This window comes from Chelonia mydas, chromosome 26 (genome assembly GCF_015237465.2).
Source record: "Chelonia mydas isolate rCheMyd1 chromosome 26, rCheMyd1.pri.v2, whole genome shotgun sequence".
In the NCBI taxonomy this organism is placed as follows: Eukaryota; Metazoa; Chordata; order Testudines; family Cheloniidae; genus Chelonia; species Chelonia mydas.
The window spans coordinates 15,092,737-15,108,635 of NC_057859.1; the positions used below are offsets into that span (position 1 = coordinate 15,092,737).

At 58.9% G+C, this 15,899-nt stretch overlaps 1 protein-coding gene across 4 annotated transcripts; it reads right to left on the minus strand.

The window, feature by feature from the left end:
• Positions 1-10,487: 10,487 nt before the first annotated feature.
• Positions 10,488-15,411, minus strand: C26H2orf68 (chromosome 26 C2orf68 homolog). 4 transcript variants are annotated; one of them, XM_043536468.1, is made up of 4 exons: positions 15,058-15,411; positions 13,930-14,122; positions 12,928-13,073; positions 10,488-11,672 (listed from the first exon to the last, which is right to left on the minus strand). In XM_043536468.1, exons 1-4 carry the CDS (start codon positions 15,394-15,396, stop codon positions 11,550-11,552), a joined length of 801 nt encoding a protein of 266 aa, XP_043392403.1. In that variant the 5' UTR covers positions 15,397-15,411; the 3' UTR covers positions 10,488-11,549. The 4 variants fall into 4 exon arrangements, with proteins under 4 accessions (XP_043392403.1, XP_037742432.1, XP_043392404.1 ...); XM_037886504.2 differs by having other exon boundaries at positions 13,930-14,045; positions 15,058-15,216; XM_043536469.1 differs by lacking the exon at positions 15,058-15,411 and adding an exon at positions 14,243-14,860 and having other exon boundaries at positions 13,930-14,148.
• Positions 15,412-15,899: the final 488 nt, after the last annotated feature.

Genomic DNA, 15,899 nt, shown 5'->3' on the forward strand with positions numbered 1-15,899 from the left:
AGGCTGAGGGGATGCCGATACTGTCAAGGCAATAAGATCCCTTGCAGCCGCGAAGGTACCTGGGGTAGAGAGCAACTGGACCTCAACCACGCTGCAAGTCGGGGAGTCCAGGGGCACCGGACTCAACGGGTCTGACCTTGGTGCTGGAGTCAACGGTGCCAAAGCCGCAGGTTGTCCCCTTGCGGGATGTGTCTCCGCGGGCGGTTCCAGGGAGGCTGGTCTTTGCTGAGGTGGGCCAGTCTTTTCCGGTTTCCGGTGCCGCTTCTGGCCAGGAGAACGGGAGCGGTGCTGGGCCGATGATGTCGGCTGTGGTGCCGGGGAACATTGTGCTGCGGGTCTCTGTCAGAGTCGCTGTTCCCTCTAAGCTGTGGGCGTGTGCGTGCGCACACAGATCCCAAACCCCGCGCACACGGCGAAACACTGCACGCGCAAACATTTGCACAGAAAAATTCTTTTGCGTACACGGCCTGTCAAAAATTAGAGGGAACACTGGTCAGAGTCCAACCGCGGTGCCGTTCCTACCGCTGTCACTGGAGCGCTGTGCCCCGAAGCGCTCGATGCTGGATCTTGGCGCCCTGCTGGAGGCTGAGGGCTAAGAGGAGCTGTTTTAAACGAAAGTCCCCCTCCTTCTTAGTCCGGGGACAAAACCCTTTGCAGATCCTGCACTTCTCTGCTTGGGGGGGAGGGATAGCTCAGTGGTTTGAGCATTGGCCTGCTAAACCCAGGGTTGTGAGTTCAATCCTTGAGGGGGCCATTTAGGGATCTGGGGCAAAAATTAGGGATTGGTCCTGCTTTGAGCAGGGGGTTGGACTAGATGACCTCCTGAGGTCCCTTCCAGTCCTGATATTCTGTGATTCTATGAGGCTCCCTCAGACACATCAGGCAAGAGTCATGGGGGTCGCCCTTTGGCCTGGGCTTAGAGCAGGAACCGCAGGACTTGCATCCTGGAGCTTTGGGCATGAGCCCAAGAGAAGAATCAGGGAGGAGGGGAAACCCCCCCCAACCCTACTAACACTAACAACTATAACTATTAAACACTATAACTACAACTATTAACTGTGAACTGTTAGCAAAACTATGAGATATACGCTAAGGAGAGTGGAGAGCAACGAAGCAGGACTCCACAGTTCCAACGACTGTCACGGGCAGTAAGAAGGAACTGAGGGGCACTGGGTCGGCTGGGGTATATATTGAGCGCCATGAAGGCACCACTCCAGGTGTTACCCGGGGTTCTTTCAACCCAAAGCTCTTGGTAACTTTTACTCTGTGCGAGGTGGTGTCAGGAAATAAATCAGGGGAGACACAACCAATAGATGGCTGGCACAAACAGGACAACACAAGAGTGCTTTCACTTAAAGCTAAACTTTACTTAGTCTCAAGCACTAACATACGTCTGCAAAAAGTTAGTCAAACACCCCCAACCCTTGATAATTACCAGAGCTGAGGGTGGCTCTCGAATGGCAGAGCGGCAGGCTTCCGGTGGCCAAATATTCTGTCTGCCGGCAGGGACTGCAAGATGTATCCAGAGGGAGAGTCCAAAAAGAGTCAACTACCTCAAACTTTTCCCCCTTATTTATACATTAGTAATAGAATGACATGTCCCTTAAAGAAAACTTGTTAAGTAAGCAGTTTCAATAGTCAAGCAAGAGGTTCCTTCTGATTATCGATTAACCAGGTGTGGGTTTTTCCAGAGTTTGCAGCCTTGAGGCCCCAATAGACATTCCTGGGACACATCCTGCTCTTCGAAAATGCATGTATCAGCCACTTCAACACAATTCTTATCAGGTAGGACAAGGGGTCAAGCTGCCCTTTCTGTGGCACCCAAAACTCCCCCCCCACTCCTGCCTTGGTCAAACTGAGAGTGCTGAATGGCCAATTTACAGCCTGCTGACTTGGCTGCTTTCAGCAATAAGCCAAGTGGTTTCAGGCACTTTACTGGTTTGCCAAAGTCTCCCCGTACACAGGGGGCTCCACAGCCGACCCACTGGGTGTTGGTAGGGTAAAAATTCTCCGACGGCCGTGCACGCAGCGCGCGCACACCTAATTGGAATCGATACGAGCAAGCACTTGGAGAAGAACAGATATTACTGGGTGGGGGCTGCGCAGGGCTTGTGTCCCTGGCCCTGCCATGCATTCTGGGGTGCCCTGCTCGCATTGTGTACCTTCGGCTGCTGGCTCCCCTCCGCCCCGATGTATCCAACTGTCCCCAGACAAACAGCCTGGCAGTGGATCAGCCCAGAACACAGCTGCCAACTTTCACGTGGCAAACAAGCACCCCGACTGTCACAATAAGCCAAAAATCAAGCTAATCCCATTTCAAGACAAGGCCAAAACAGGCCAATCCCCAAGAACCCCAACACTCTATGTGACTAGATCCCCCTGACATGGAGTCTGGGTCTGTGGTGGGCCTGCTCTGCACCCCTGACTCTCTCCTCTGCTTGCCTCTTGCCCCTGCTTGCCAGGAGCTAATCAAAAAAAGAAGCAACAAGCTACAAGCCAAATAAGCTACAAGCCAACAAGCAACTCACAAGCCAATTAAGACAAAAACAAGCCCAATTTCTGCGTTTTTTCCCTTAGGTTTGGCATGTCTGGCCCAGAAGCTTTCCACCTCTCGGAGAGGCTGGAAATGACCCACCCAATCTCAGTGCTTCCCCATGCCACCAGCTCTGTGTGGGCGAGATCTTCCGGCCACGCCGGCAGCGACCCTTCTCCCTGCTGAGTGCTGGGGTCAGGGGCCTTGCCCCATCCTGCCAGCCATGTAAACCAGATAATGAGGGAGTGGATCAGGCCACATTCCTCACCACAAAATCCCTCTTATTTCAACAACAAATTAATGAATTAAAGGCACAGCAAGTGTCGGCAGTTGCCACAGGGTGGAGGACGCAGTCGAGGTAAACTTGCAGTTAACTCACTGGGCAGGGGACCTGGTGACATGGCTGGGGGGTGGGTTCAGAAGGCTAACATGGGGAGAAGTGTGTATAGGTACTCAAAATGCTCAGTTAATAATGTTAATGGCTATTATGAGAGATGCTTGGTCAGAACAATGGCCTTCAGTATTAAATCGGGAGGCTAGCCCATATTTATTCACAATTGCAAAAACATACCCATCTACCTGGAAAATAACATCCCCCACCTGTGGGGACAGTTCTTGTGTAATTGTTACTATGATACCATGAAGCACTTACACGAGAGGAAAGTGATCGGGAACAGTCAGCATGGATTCACCAAGGGTAGGTCATGCCTGACTAATCTAATCGCCTTCTACATTGAGATTACTGGTTCTGTGGATGAAGGGAAAGCAGTGGATGTATTGTTTCTTGACTTTAGCAAAGCTTTTGACACGGTCTCCCACAGTATTCTTGTCAGCAAGTTAAAGAAGTATGGGCTGGATGAATGCACTATAAGGTGGGTAGAAAGTTGGCTAGATTGTCGGGCTCAACGGGTAGTGATCAATGGCTCCATGTCTAGTTGGCAGCCGGTATCTAGCGGAGTGCCCCAGGGGTCAGTCCTGGGGCCGGTTTTGTTCAATATCTTCATAAATGATCTGGAGGATGGTGTGGATTGCACTCTCAGCAAATTTGCGGATGATACTAAACTGGGAGGAGTGGTAGATACGCTGGGGGGCAGGGATAGGATACAGAGGGACCTAGACAAATTGGAGGATTGGGCCAAAAGAAATCTGATGAGGTTCAATAAGGATAAGTGCAGGGTCCTGCACTTAGGACGGAAGAACCCAATGCACAGCTACAGACTAGGGACCGAATGGCTAGGCAGCAGTTCTGCGGAAAAGGACCTAGGGGTGACAGTGGACGAGAAGCTGGATATGAGTCAGCAGTGTGCCCTTGTTACCAAGAAGGCCAATGGCATTTTGGGATGTATAAGTAGGGGCATAGCGAGCAGATCGAGGGACGTAATCGTTCCCCTCTATTCAACATTGGTGAGGCCTCATCTGGAGTACTGTGTCCAGTTTTGGGCCCCACACTACAAGAAGGATGTGGATAAATTGGAGAGAGTCCAGCGAAGGGCAACAAAAATGATTAGGGGTCTGGAACACATGACTTATGAGGAGAGGCTGAGGGAACTGGGATTGTTTAGTCTGCAGAAGAGAAGAATGAGGGGGGATTTGATAGCTGCTTTCAACTACCTGAGAGGTGGTTCCAGAGAGGATGGTTCTAGACTATTCTCAGTGGTAGAAGAGGACAGGACAAGGAGTAATGGTCTCAAGTTGCAGTGGGGGAGGTTTAGGTTGGATATTAGGAAAAACTTTTTCCCCAGGAAGGTGGTGAAGCACTGGAATGCGTTACCTAGGGAGGTGGTGGAATCTCCTTCCTTAGAAGTTTTTAAGGTCAGGCTAGACAGAGCCCTGGCTGGGATGATTTGATTGGGGATTGGTCCTGCTTTGATCAGGGGGTTGGACTAGATGACCTCCTGAGGTCCCTTCCAACCCTGATATTCTATGATACCATGGGAAGGAAATGCAAATAAGGTGGTTCCCTTGAATCCTATGGGAGTAACTAGGGAAGGGAGAGCGCGTTGGGAGCCACTAGGGAATAGGTCGGGGGGATGGAATGGGGTAAACTGGACTGTCATCACATTAAGCAGTTGTATATCCAGAGGAGGAATATGGATGTGCCCCTCTCCTATGACTATGGAGGAGCAGGATCAATGGCCTATTGCAAAGGGGGGCATTTAGGGGTAATGTATATGGGGTAGGGTGTATTCTGTTGGGAATGTATGCAATCCTGCCATATAACACTAGGAGGCAAAATCCTTCCAGTGTATGACCAAATTATGAGCTTCTATACACTGCCACCTGGACTAGGGTGCACCAGTGGATCAGTGGACTTAATCGTTGTAAACTATCGACCCAGCACCTACTACCCCATACCGTACCAAGTAGTTGAATTGGTTTGGACAATACCAAATTTCACTGTGGATATTCAATGGACACACAACATGGACAAAGGTACACACAGATTACAAGAGCAACTTGCTGCAAGCGCCAACAGTTGGACGCACTTACAATCCACACGACAGGATGGCGCTGACAAAATTTTAACCTTATCGAAGGAGGAGAAGCAGTGTTTTTGGTGGTGGCCATGATGATGGACCATATTGCAGTGGTGAGGACTCTCGGTGTTGCTGTGGATTATCATGGCAGCTGGTGTATTGTTAACTATATGTGTGTTACGTTGCATATGGAAACGATCAAGGGGGGCACAACCCCCTAGAGAACAGCCACTAATTATAACCTATAAGTAATGTAGTAAGCCCTCCGCCCCCAGTGTACTAGACAACCTGGACCCAACCTTCTCGGGCCACTACACTGGCAAGTCTGGAACACTAATTGGAATAGGTGTGGTATGCCCGTACGAGAGAAGGTGCAGGGCACGGTACGACACAAGGGGCAGTGGGACAGATGGAGGATCGACACCTTCCACCTTGAGGCCTGGCCCTATCAGGAAATGTGTCGCCATACGTCCTATGCTTTTCCAGGGATACCTGGGCAGAAGGATCCCAAAAGAAAAAAAAAAAAAAAAAAGGGTGGAGTGTTAGGATATAGATATTCAGGCCTGCCTGTAAAGGTCTGTGCTCTAAGAATGTAGGTCTATGTTTATCATTTAGCTAGTAATAAAGGTATACGAGAAGGAATCTGCGTAAGGACCTTCTCGCACCGTGACAGTCGGAGGCCCTGTTCTTAGGCTAAGGCCTTTGGCTAAGCAGCAGAGGCAGCCGTAAAGCTGGGAAGCGACCGGTCACCTCCTCACATTGCAAACCAGTCAATCTGGGGCTGTCAGGAAGGTGATCCGATCGATCACCTCCAGAGAAAGGGACGAGCCTAGAAGATGTAAAAGGAAATTGAGGTTGATAGTTTTCTGTCTGGTAAGACCTCACTTATCAGTAGACACAGCTGGTTATGTCTTTATAGATGTAGTTGTGAAATCCTCACTTCTGTATTGTTTTGTCATTATAGTTCTCACTTTGCTATTGTTTATTTGCATGATCTGTCTGGTTCTGTGATTGTTTCTGGCTGCTGTATAATTAATTTTGCTGCGTGTAAACTAATTAAGGTGGTGGGATATAATTGGTTAGCTAATCATGTTACAATATGTTAGGATTGGTTAGGTAACCATTCAGTAGAATGATTGGTGAAGGTATAGCTAAGAATATTACTCTATAAATTAGGGGCAAACAGGAAGTAAGCTGGGATTTGAAAATAAGGAAAAAGGAACTTGGATTGAAGCTTGCTGGAAGTTCACCCCAATGAACATCGAATTGTTTGCACCTTCGGACTTCGGGTGTTGTCACTCTCTGTTCATGTGAGAAGGACCAGGGAAGTGGGAGAGTGAGGGAATAAGCCCCCTAAAAGTGTCAGTGGGGCACCGGTTGCTTTCGGGTCTTCCCTAGGTCTGGAGAAGCCTGTGGCCTGCAACTCACCCTTTCTGCCCTCCAGGACCCTGCCAGCGCTGACCCCATGCCTCCAAGCAAAGGCGGGTTAAGCTTTTGTGGGGCTCTGGACCAAAGCAAGTGCCCCCCCCATGCTCCTGCTGGGGAAATGAGGTTGGGAAGTGGGGGCTTCCCCTGCCCCCCAGCAGGAGCGCTGGGTGGCCAGGCAGAGCACGTCGGGGCATGGCGGTGCCCATGTCTTTGGGACCCCCATCAATTGGCCAGGGTACCTGGGCACAGGCCTCTAAGACAGCAGCCAAGACTGCACTGTCGGTTCCGCACATCCCCCTGGGAACCCCAGCTTCCCAACCAGAGGGAAGGGGGAGATACGCCAGAGCCGAGCCTGGGAGGTTATAAACAAGTCCCCTGGTTATTCCCAAAATCGCTCCTACCCTGGCTGTCCCAGGCCCTGGGATGGGAGACCATGGATCTGACAACCCAAGGCCTGTTCCTCACTGCTGCTTCCAACTCCAGGCCCTGGTGTTGTGGGGCCCTTCCTGACAGCTCTGTGGGTTGCTGTCAGCACCTGCTCTGCAGCTCCCGGGCTGCCTGCCTGGGCAATTAGCTGCATGATGAAGCCCAGGTTCCTGGTGGGACCAGCAGGGGGCAGCGCAGGTGGCTGTCGGTTTCCCGGCCGCGCTGCTGCTTGGGGAGCAGGGTGAATGAGAGCAGCAAGGAGCAGGGCGGGGACGTTGCTGACAGCAGACTGGGTGCATATGGGGGGAGTGAAATGGGAATTCATCAGGTCGGAGCTCGAAGCAGCTACAGGAGTAAGCGTGTTGCTGGGCTGGAGCAGAGGGGCAGGGACTCAGGGCTCCTGGGATCTAGCCCCATCTCTGCCACTGACTATGTAACCTTCAACACACCACTTCCCCACTCTGTGCCTCAGTTTCCCCATCTGTAGCCTGGAGGAGAGGACACTGCCCTGCGCCACTGGGCAGCTAGGTCGCTCCTGCATGGAGTGGCTGGGGATCTCTGGCTGGCAGGCACTGCAGACTCCCAGTGGTGGGAGTCATGCTCTGCCCTACACTCAGATCCCCTCACCCTTGGGTTCAAATCTGGCTTATGCTGCCCACTGCTGTAAAGGGAGCCTGAAGGGACTCAGTGCAGGTCGTAGCAGGGCAGGTGTCCACAGGACAAACCCAGCCCTCTCGGCACCGATCACCGCTCCTTGCTAGTCCCAGCGGAAGGCCATCGGCTGAATCCCCTCCGTTCCCTAGAGCGCATCCCCCCGAGCAGGGCTGAGACAGGCTGCCTAGAGGGGGGTCACTCCCCCTGGACCCGAGCTGTGGCTAGAGGCCTTGTGGCTCCAGGGTTGTGAAACAGGAGAGTGCTTCTCACAGGTAAGAGGGCCCAGGACAGTTGGGTCCTTCCCCCAGCTTGCCACGTGCCTGCACGCACAGGGGATATCAGGCAAATAACTGATCTCCAAACCCATCTGAGAGAACTAGGGGTCACCAAATGAAATTAATGGGCAGCAGGTTTAAAACAAATAAAAGGAAGTTCTTCTTCACTCAGCGCACAATCAACCTGTGGAACTCCTTGCCTGAGGAGGTTGTCAAGGCTAGGACTAGAACAGGGTTTAAAGGAGAACTGGATAAATTCATGGAGGTTAAGTCCATTAATGGCTATTAGCCAGGATGGGTAAGGAATGGTGTCCCTAGCCTCTGTTTGTCAGAGGGTGGAGCTGGATGGCAGGAGAGAGATCACTTGATCATTACCTGTTAGGTTCACTCCCTCTGGGGCACCTGGCATTGGCCACTGTCGGTAGACAGGATACTGGGCTGGATGGACCTTTGGTCTGACCCAGTCTGGCCATTCTTATGTTAACCCACAGCTGCTCCGGATGACCGGTGCCAGAATGAACCCGGATCCCCTGGGGCCCAGTCAGCTATGCACCATGCGCTTGGTGGTGGTCTAGAGCCCTGGATTCACAGCAGTGTTTGGGGGCAGCAACGGGTGCAGGCTTGTTACAAACCCCTGCTGACAAGCTCATTTGGTGAACATGGTTGGATGCTACGTTGCGTGGCCTGGCCATGGCCCCAGGACACCCTGGCTCCCTCGGAGCCGCCACCGACACCAAGGGGAGCTGCACAGAGATAGGGGGAGAACGTGGCCTGCAGGTAGCAACTCTCGTCGTTATTCCTAGGCCCTTATTTTCGCATCAAGCATGGCCTGATGGGAGCCTCTGCTTCCCTGGAGACCAGCCCTGCCCTGCCCCTGCCCCTGCCCCATTTCTCTCCCCCACTCCCTTGGCACTGGGCATCTTTCCCGTTCTTCCCGTCAGCCGTCGCCACCCGGGAGAGCGCTCCACCCCCATTCCAGCTGCTCAAAGAATCCGCAATGGGACACCGAATACAGACACTGAAAGTGCCATCAACGGGCTTTGGAGTCAACACTTCCCTGCGATCAGTGCGGTGTTCGCAGCTCTCCGAGCCCTTGCTTCAGGCTCTCTGCAGACTCAGGCAGGCAGTGCTATCTCACAGGGCACGTTTTCAGGGGTTTCTTCACCACCCCGTGGGCTGGACATTCCCTTTGTGGTTCAGAACAAAGACTGAGATGCCGCAGGAATACAGCCAGCAGGCGGGGTCCGGCTCGGACACTGTGGCTGTAGACTCTGAATGGGAAACAGACACCCAAAGACCACCTTTCTGTGCAAAAGTGGTGTGCCTCCCAGAGCTCCCACCCCCCGCAGACCCCCATCACTGCGAGAACGTGGCAGAAGGACAAGTATTTGGCCATGCAACTGTTGTGTGCAAATGGCTGCGTGGCCCAATCCCGTTGCAGGAAAGGTGACTATTCTCTTCCCTTTAATTTCAGGAAAGCCATGTGGCTAGACCACTGGTTTGCTGGGTGACCCTTGGACTTTCCCTTCCCGTGCCTCAGTTTCCTCATTGGTAAAATGGGGGTAGCCATGGTGCCCATTGCAAGCGCTTTGAGATCTACGGCTACAGAGCTCAGTGGCACAGTCATTCTGTGCGTAGCTAGACACGAGCAGGGTCTGAAAGTGACCCAGGCCCAGAAAGGTTTGCGGGATTGTGTGAGTATCTGGATTGTGACAGTACCCGGGACTCCACACAATGGAAAGGCAGCCCCGCCACCCGCGATTTGTGCCAGTTTAGTGAAACCAGCATCAGCCCCATGAGGACACACTGATTGCATGTCAGCTTGAACCGGTTCCCAATCCACTGGGAATCCCAATGGTTTCGCTCCATTTAAAGGGCACAGCTCTCCCTGCAGGCCCATCTACCAACCCACCTCAGGGGCAAGAATCTTCTCCTTTGGACTCACGCGAGCTCTGGGCTTGGTGAAAACTGATCACTGCCCCCCAAACCACAATGTGCCAGAGAAGCGGATGGGTCGCCCTGCCCCACAGCAAGCCCTAGTGGGAATTATACGCTCCCTCAGGTGGCCTCACCTCTCTGCCCTCAGGGGAGATGACCCGATGTGTGTGGGAGTGAGCGCAGGGGGCGAGCTGGTCCTACAAGGGCCTGATTTGGCGTGGGGAGACCTGGGGGAAGGGGCGACCTAACACCAGCAGGGACTGGGCAGCACAAGAGCTGCCTTCTGCTCTGATTGCTCAGTGGTCAGTGCATAGGACAGGGAAGCCGGACTCCTGGGTTCCGTTCCCAGCTCTGCTGCTGACTGGCTGCCTGAGCTCACCCGAGTCATTTCCGCTTTTTGCGCCTCAGTTTCCCCAACAAATCAAGGGGCGGGACGGCAGCCGAAGTGCCTCTCTAGATCCCGGGGGGAAGGAAGAGCTGCTGGCCCATGGCAGCAGTTGGATGGGGGGCAGCATGGCATAGCAGTGACGTCACCATGCTGGGGTTCAGGAGAGCTGGACCCATTCGTAGCTCTGCTGGGTGAGCTGGGCCAGGCTGATAAGACTTGACTTATCCTCGCCCCGCCCCTGAAATGGACAAGGACCACCAGCCTGGGAGACTAAGGGGGTTGGGGGCTAGAACACCCCCAGGGTGCGGCCCCAGTGATCCCCATCCAGACAGGGGTCGCACAGGAATGCTCGTTACTACACACCCTGGTTCTGTTTTGTCAGCGTGTTTATTGGTGCTGTGAGCACAGGGCCCTGCGGTCCCGGTGCCGAGAGCTCCCTGGGGCAGGCCTGGCTGGCCATGGCACTGGCGCACGGGGCTCATTCATTTCTCCAGTGCCCCTGGGGCCAACAGGCACTAGAATCGAGACGCCGGACGCAGCCCGGCTCCGAGGGGGCGGTTCCACCATGCATGTAGGGCAGATCCAATGGGGTTCAGCCAGTTCCCCCACCCAGGACACAGGGCGTCCCCTAAAGGGCTCAGTGGCACATTCCTGCCTGGGTGGGGGCATGGGGCCCGTGGCAACCTCTCAGGGACCAGACCAATCCCGGTGCCCTCCGGCCACTGCCCCAGCTGCCAGGTCCTGTGCTGTGTGCTGGCCAACAGCCTGGCACGTTCAACCAGCCACAGAGCTCCCTTAAACAACAGTCTGCCTGGGTGTGAGCCCCCCGGGAATTGAGCAGCTCAGCCACCCACAGAACGGAGGAGAGGGGACCCCAGGGGCTGGGAGTTGGGGAAATGGGGATGGGGGGCCCTGGGGGCATGGAAATCAGGGAACAGGTGGATGGGGGAGCCAGGGGGACTGGGCGCTGGGGGACCCTGGGGGCTGGGGTGCTGGGTGTTGGGGGGAGCCTGAGAGGAGGGGGAGCAGGGGAACTTGGGGGAAGGGAGGCTGGAGGACCCTGGGGGCAGAGTGGCTTCATGGGGCCTGTCAGCACCAGTGCACCCTCCAGGCATTACGAGGCTGGGCGAGGCTCCTCCTGCCAGGCTGTGCCCAGGGCTTCATCTGCCCCAGTTCCCAGGAGCCCCCAGGCCGCCCCGCTCAGGATCCCCTACCTAGCAGCCAGCTCCTGCGGGGGGCACCAGCGCTGGGCCCTGGCTGCTGGGGGTGGCTGGAAGAGGTAGGGAACAAACCCGCTCCGCAAGTCTGTCAGAGCTTGGGGTAGCCGGGTCCTTGCTCCCTGGGGCCAGAGCCTCCAGCTCCCACCAGCCAAGGTTCCGCAGCTCCCCATGTGCGCCCGGCTCCCCGTCCAGCACGGCCGCCACGGGGCCTCAGCGCTTCGCTCGCCGCTTCCGCAGCTCCTCCTGCACCCGCTGCCTCAGGGCCTCATGCAGGGGCGGCTCCAGCGGGCTCTGGGCACAGACCTTCTCCGTCACCTCCTCGGGGCTGTCATCCTGCAGCAAGAGGGGCAGGGCCCGCGGTCAGCTCCGGAAACTCCTGCCACCCAGCTCCCGGATGCGCCCAGCCCTCCGTCCCAGTGGAGCAATCAGCTGAACGCCAGCTCCCTGCACCACCCCGGGCAGCAAGTGCCAGGGCCCCAGCACGCCCCAGCTGGACAATTCTCCGTCACTCTGTGCTGGCTGCAGCCTCTGCCATGGGGTCTGCAGGTCCAGGCCCGTTTGTGGGAGGGGAGGGCTGCTGGGCCGGCAGCTGGCATGTGAAGGGAGAGGGATCGGCTGGTGCCTTCTGCCCCTGGAGAGTCGGGGGAGCAAGGGGAGAGCGCAAGAGATGGGGAGACACCAACAGGATGGAGGGACCGCACAGAACACTGGGAGTGACAGCGCCCCCTGCTGAGCCCCCTACCCTGCTCTCCACATCACGGAGCCCCATGCTGAGCCCCCGCCCCACTCCCCATGGCACCCCCCGCTGAGCCCCCCGCCCCACTCCCCATGGCACCCCCTGCTGAGCCCCCCCCCCCCACTCTCCACATCATGGTGCCCCATGCGGAGCGCCCTCCCCTCTCCCCACAGCACGGCACCCCCCGCTGAGCCCCCCACACCACGGGGCCCCCCACTGAGCCCCCGCCCCTCTCCCCACAGCACGGTGCCCCCCGCCGAGCCCCCCACACCACGGGGCCCCCCACTGAGCTCCCTCCCCTCTCCCCACAGCACGGTGCCCCACACCGAGCCCCCGCCCCTCTTCCCACAGCACGGTGCCCCCTGCAGAGCCCCCCACCCTGCTCCCCACACCACGGGGCCCCCCACTGAGCCCCCTCCCCTCTCCCCACAACACAGCGCCCCACACCGAGCCCCCTCCCTGCTCCCCACAGCACGGCACCCCCCGCTGAGCCCCCCACACCACAGGGCTCCCCACTGAGCCCCCTCCCCTCTCCCCACAGCACGGTGCCCCCCGCTGAACCCCCCCCCACTCTCCACATCACGGTGCCCCATACGGAGCGCCCTCTCCTCTCCCCACAGCACGGCGCCCCCCGCCGAGCCCCCTCCCTGCTCCCCACAGCACGGCACCCCCCGCCGAGCCCCCCACACCACAGGGCTCCCCACTGAGCCCCCTCCCTGCTCCCCACAGCACGGCGCCCCCTGCCGAGCTCCACACCCTGCTCCTTGCAGCCCAGGCCCTAGCACCTCGCTCAGTCATTGGGGTCAGCTCCCTACTAGCTCCCACCCCCTGCCTGGTGTGCCAGGCACACACCTGGTGTACAATGACCGAGGTGACCTCGCCGCTGTCGGCCTCATACTCGAGGCAGAAGAGCTCTGTGCTGCGGGGATCTGGCTCGGTGCTGGAGCTGCTCTCGCTAGACCCCTCATACTCCAGGCCACAGGCTGGGTCCACTCGACCTGGGGAGCAAAAGGAAGCTGATTAGGGGAGTGTGGCCAGATGGTGCCTGCACCCACCCAGAGAACACAGGGCCCGGGCACAGCAGTCTGGAAATGGAGTCCCTGAACCTGGCACCAGGTATCTGTCAGATTTAAGGGGCCTTGGTCTAACGCCCCTCACTCCTGACCCGCAGCCCCCTGCTAGCCCAACCCTGGGCTCCCCCCAGCTCTCCCTGTGCCCCTCACTCCCGACCCACAGCCCCCTGCTAGCTCAGCCCTGGGCTCCCCATCACACAGCCCTGCTGGTCCCCCTCAATCCTGACCCGCAGCCCCCTGTTAGCCCAGCCCTGGACTCCCCACCAGCTCTGCCGGTGCCCCTCACTCCCGACCCGCAGCCCCTCAGAATCCTGCTAAGCAGAAGTGGCCAGTTGTGATCATCTTTGGACTGGGATGGGCACCAGCTAGGAGGCCCAGAGCCAGGTCCCGCGGGCGACCGTCACTGAGATTTGGACCCAAGGCTCCGGGCGAAGGGACCGCGTGGTTAAACCCTTGCTCTGCGGTGCTGCCAGTGACCAAGGAAAGGGCTGGCCAGGCCGGTCCCAACCTGATCCCTCGGCCTGGCCACGGCCCAACTCTGGCTGGTCAGCCAGCCGCCCCTTGGAACGGACGCCCATCGCACCAAAGGCGCAGACATGGTGCTGGGGGGAGCCTGGACTCGCCTCCACCAAACTCAGTGACTTGGATCAGCGCGGGAGCGAACAACGCCTGGGCGGCCCCCGCCAACACTGGCTGAGGGCAGGCACCCCCACTCTGCTGGACACGTGCCACGTCCACTCCCCAGTGGGAGCGCAGAGGGCAGGGCACCGGCTGTGCTCACTTCTCCGGCAGGGGTGGTACACCCGCTGGTCAGGTTTCCTGGGCCGGGGCGGGGTTGGCGTGTGCCTCTTCTTCACCTTCTCCTTGGCCTGCTTCACCTCCCGGTCGTAGTCGTCCCTGATGGGGAGGAGAGTGAGGCCTGGAGCTGCGGCTGGGTATGGGGCTGGCGGGGCTGGGAGCCGGGACAGGCCTGCCTGGAGATGCCATTGATTCGTCAAGCCTAGGCGGTGCACATGGGGTGGGTTTGCATAGGTCTTGTGGCAGGGCGAGGGGCTGGTGCGGAGGGGGTGGGGGTGTTACCTTCCCCATCTTACCCTGTTCTCCAGTGGCCCCCCTTATAGGGTCTGCAGAGGGGAGTGGGGGATAGGCATCTACCCTTTTTGCCTGGCTGGAGAGAGGCATCCCACTTGCTGTTCGCATTAGCAGTTGCGGTCCCCCCCCCCTCCCCCGAGACTCCACCGCTGAACAGAGAACTGGCAGGGCTGGCACATAGATGCCATGCCAGTAACCCAAAATGTGCCCAGGGAGGGGGCAGGCATGACCTGGGAGGCGTCAAACACCGAGCCCCACAGCCGGGGTCTCCCAGCCCTGCACCCAGTGGGGGTCCAGCTCCCCCAGCCCTTTCTGGCCTTATACAGGCAGGGCTGGGGGGCGCCCAGCCGGATGTGCAGGGGGGTCTGCAGGGCTGGGAGCTCCCATGTGGGTGGGGTGGGGGGTTCCCTGGGGGCAAGGACCAGGAGTCCCAGCTGAGTGGGGGTGGGGGTCCCGGGCCGGGGTCAGGTACTCGGGAGCGTGTCCGTGCCCAGGATCCGGCACCTGGAGGGGGGCGGGGTCCGGGCCAAGTTCAGGTACCAGGTGGGCGGGCTCCGGTCCCGGGGAGCGGGGTCGGATGCCGAGGGATCTGGGGTCCAGTCTCGGGGAGTTCGGGGGGGCGGGGTCCAGGGTCGGTCCCGGGACGGGGACAGTGTCCGGTACCGGGGCGGGGACAGGTTCCGGTCCGCTCTGCTCCGCTCCGGTCCCGGGAGATCCGGGGTCCGGTCCCGTGGAGCTCGGGGGGCGGGGTCCGGTTTCGGGGGAGCGGGGACAGGGTCCGGTCCGGTCCGGGGAGATCCGGGGTCCGGGCCGGTACCTGGCGATCTGGTTCCGCCGGATGTGCCGCACGAAGCCGTGGCTCATGTCGAGCCGCCCCCCCGGCCGGCAGCCGCCCCAGGCCGGGCCCCGCTCCGCCTCCGGCCCCGCGTCCATCGGCCCCCGCCTCGCCCAGCGCCGGAGAGCGGCGGCGCCGGGCCCTGAGACCCGCCCCCGGCCCCGCCCGGCCGAGCGCGGGCAGCCGCGGGAGACGGACCCAGCCCCCGGCCCCCCGCCCCGGGACCAGCCCCCGCGTCTCCCCCACAATCCCCCGGGGGCGCCCCCTGCACCCCCGGAGCGGAGACCGTTCACCCTCCTCTCCATCCCGCGTGTGCCCCATGCCCCTACCCAGCGCCGCCTGTACCCGGGCACCGGGCCCCTCCGTGTGCGTTCAGCCCCCTGCCCCCCACACCGAGCTCGGGCCCCCTTTGCACTGCCCCCTGCCAGCGCCGCCTGTACCCGGGCACCGGGCCCCTCCGTGTGCATTCAGCCTCCCGCCCCCCACACCAAGCTCGGGTCCCCTTTGCACTGCCCCTACCCAGCGCCGCCCTGTACCCGGGCACCGGGCCCCTCCGTGTGCATTCAGCCCCCCGCCCCCCACACCGAGCTCGGGTCCCCTTTGCACTGCCCCCTGCTAGCGCCGCCTGTACCCGGGCACCGGGCCCCTCCGTGTGCATTCAGCCCCCTGCCCCCCACACCGAGCTCGGGTCCCCTTTGCACTGCCCCCTGCCAGCGCCGCCTATACCCGGGCACCGGGCCCCTCCGTGTGCGTTCAGCCCCCCGCCCCCCACACCGAGCTCGGGTCCCCTTTGCACTGCCCCCTGCCAGCGCCGCCTATACCCG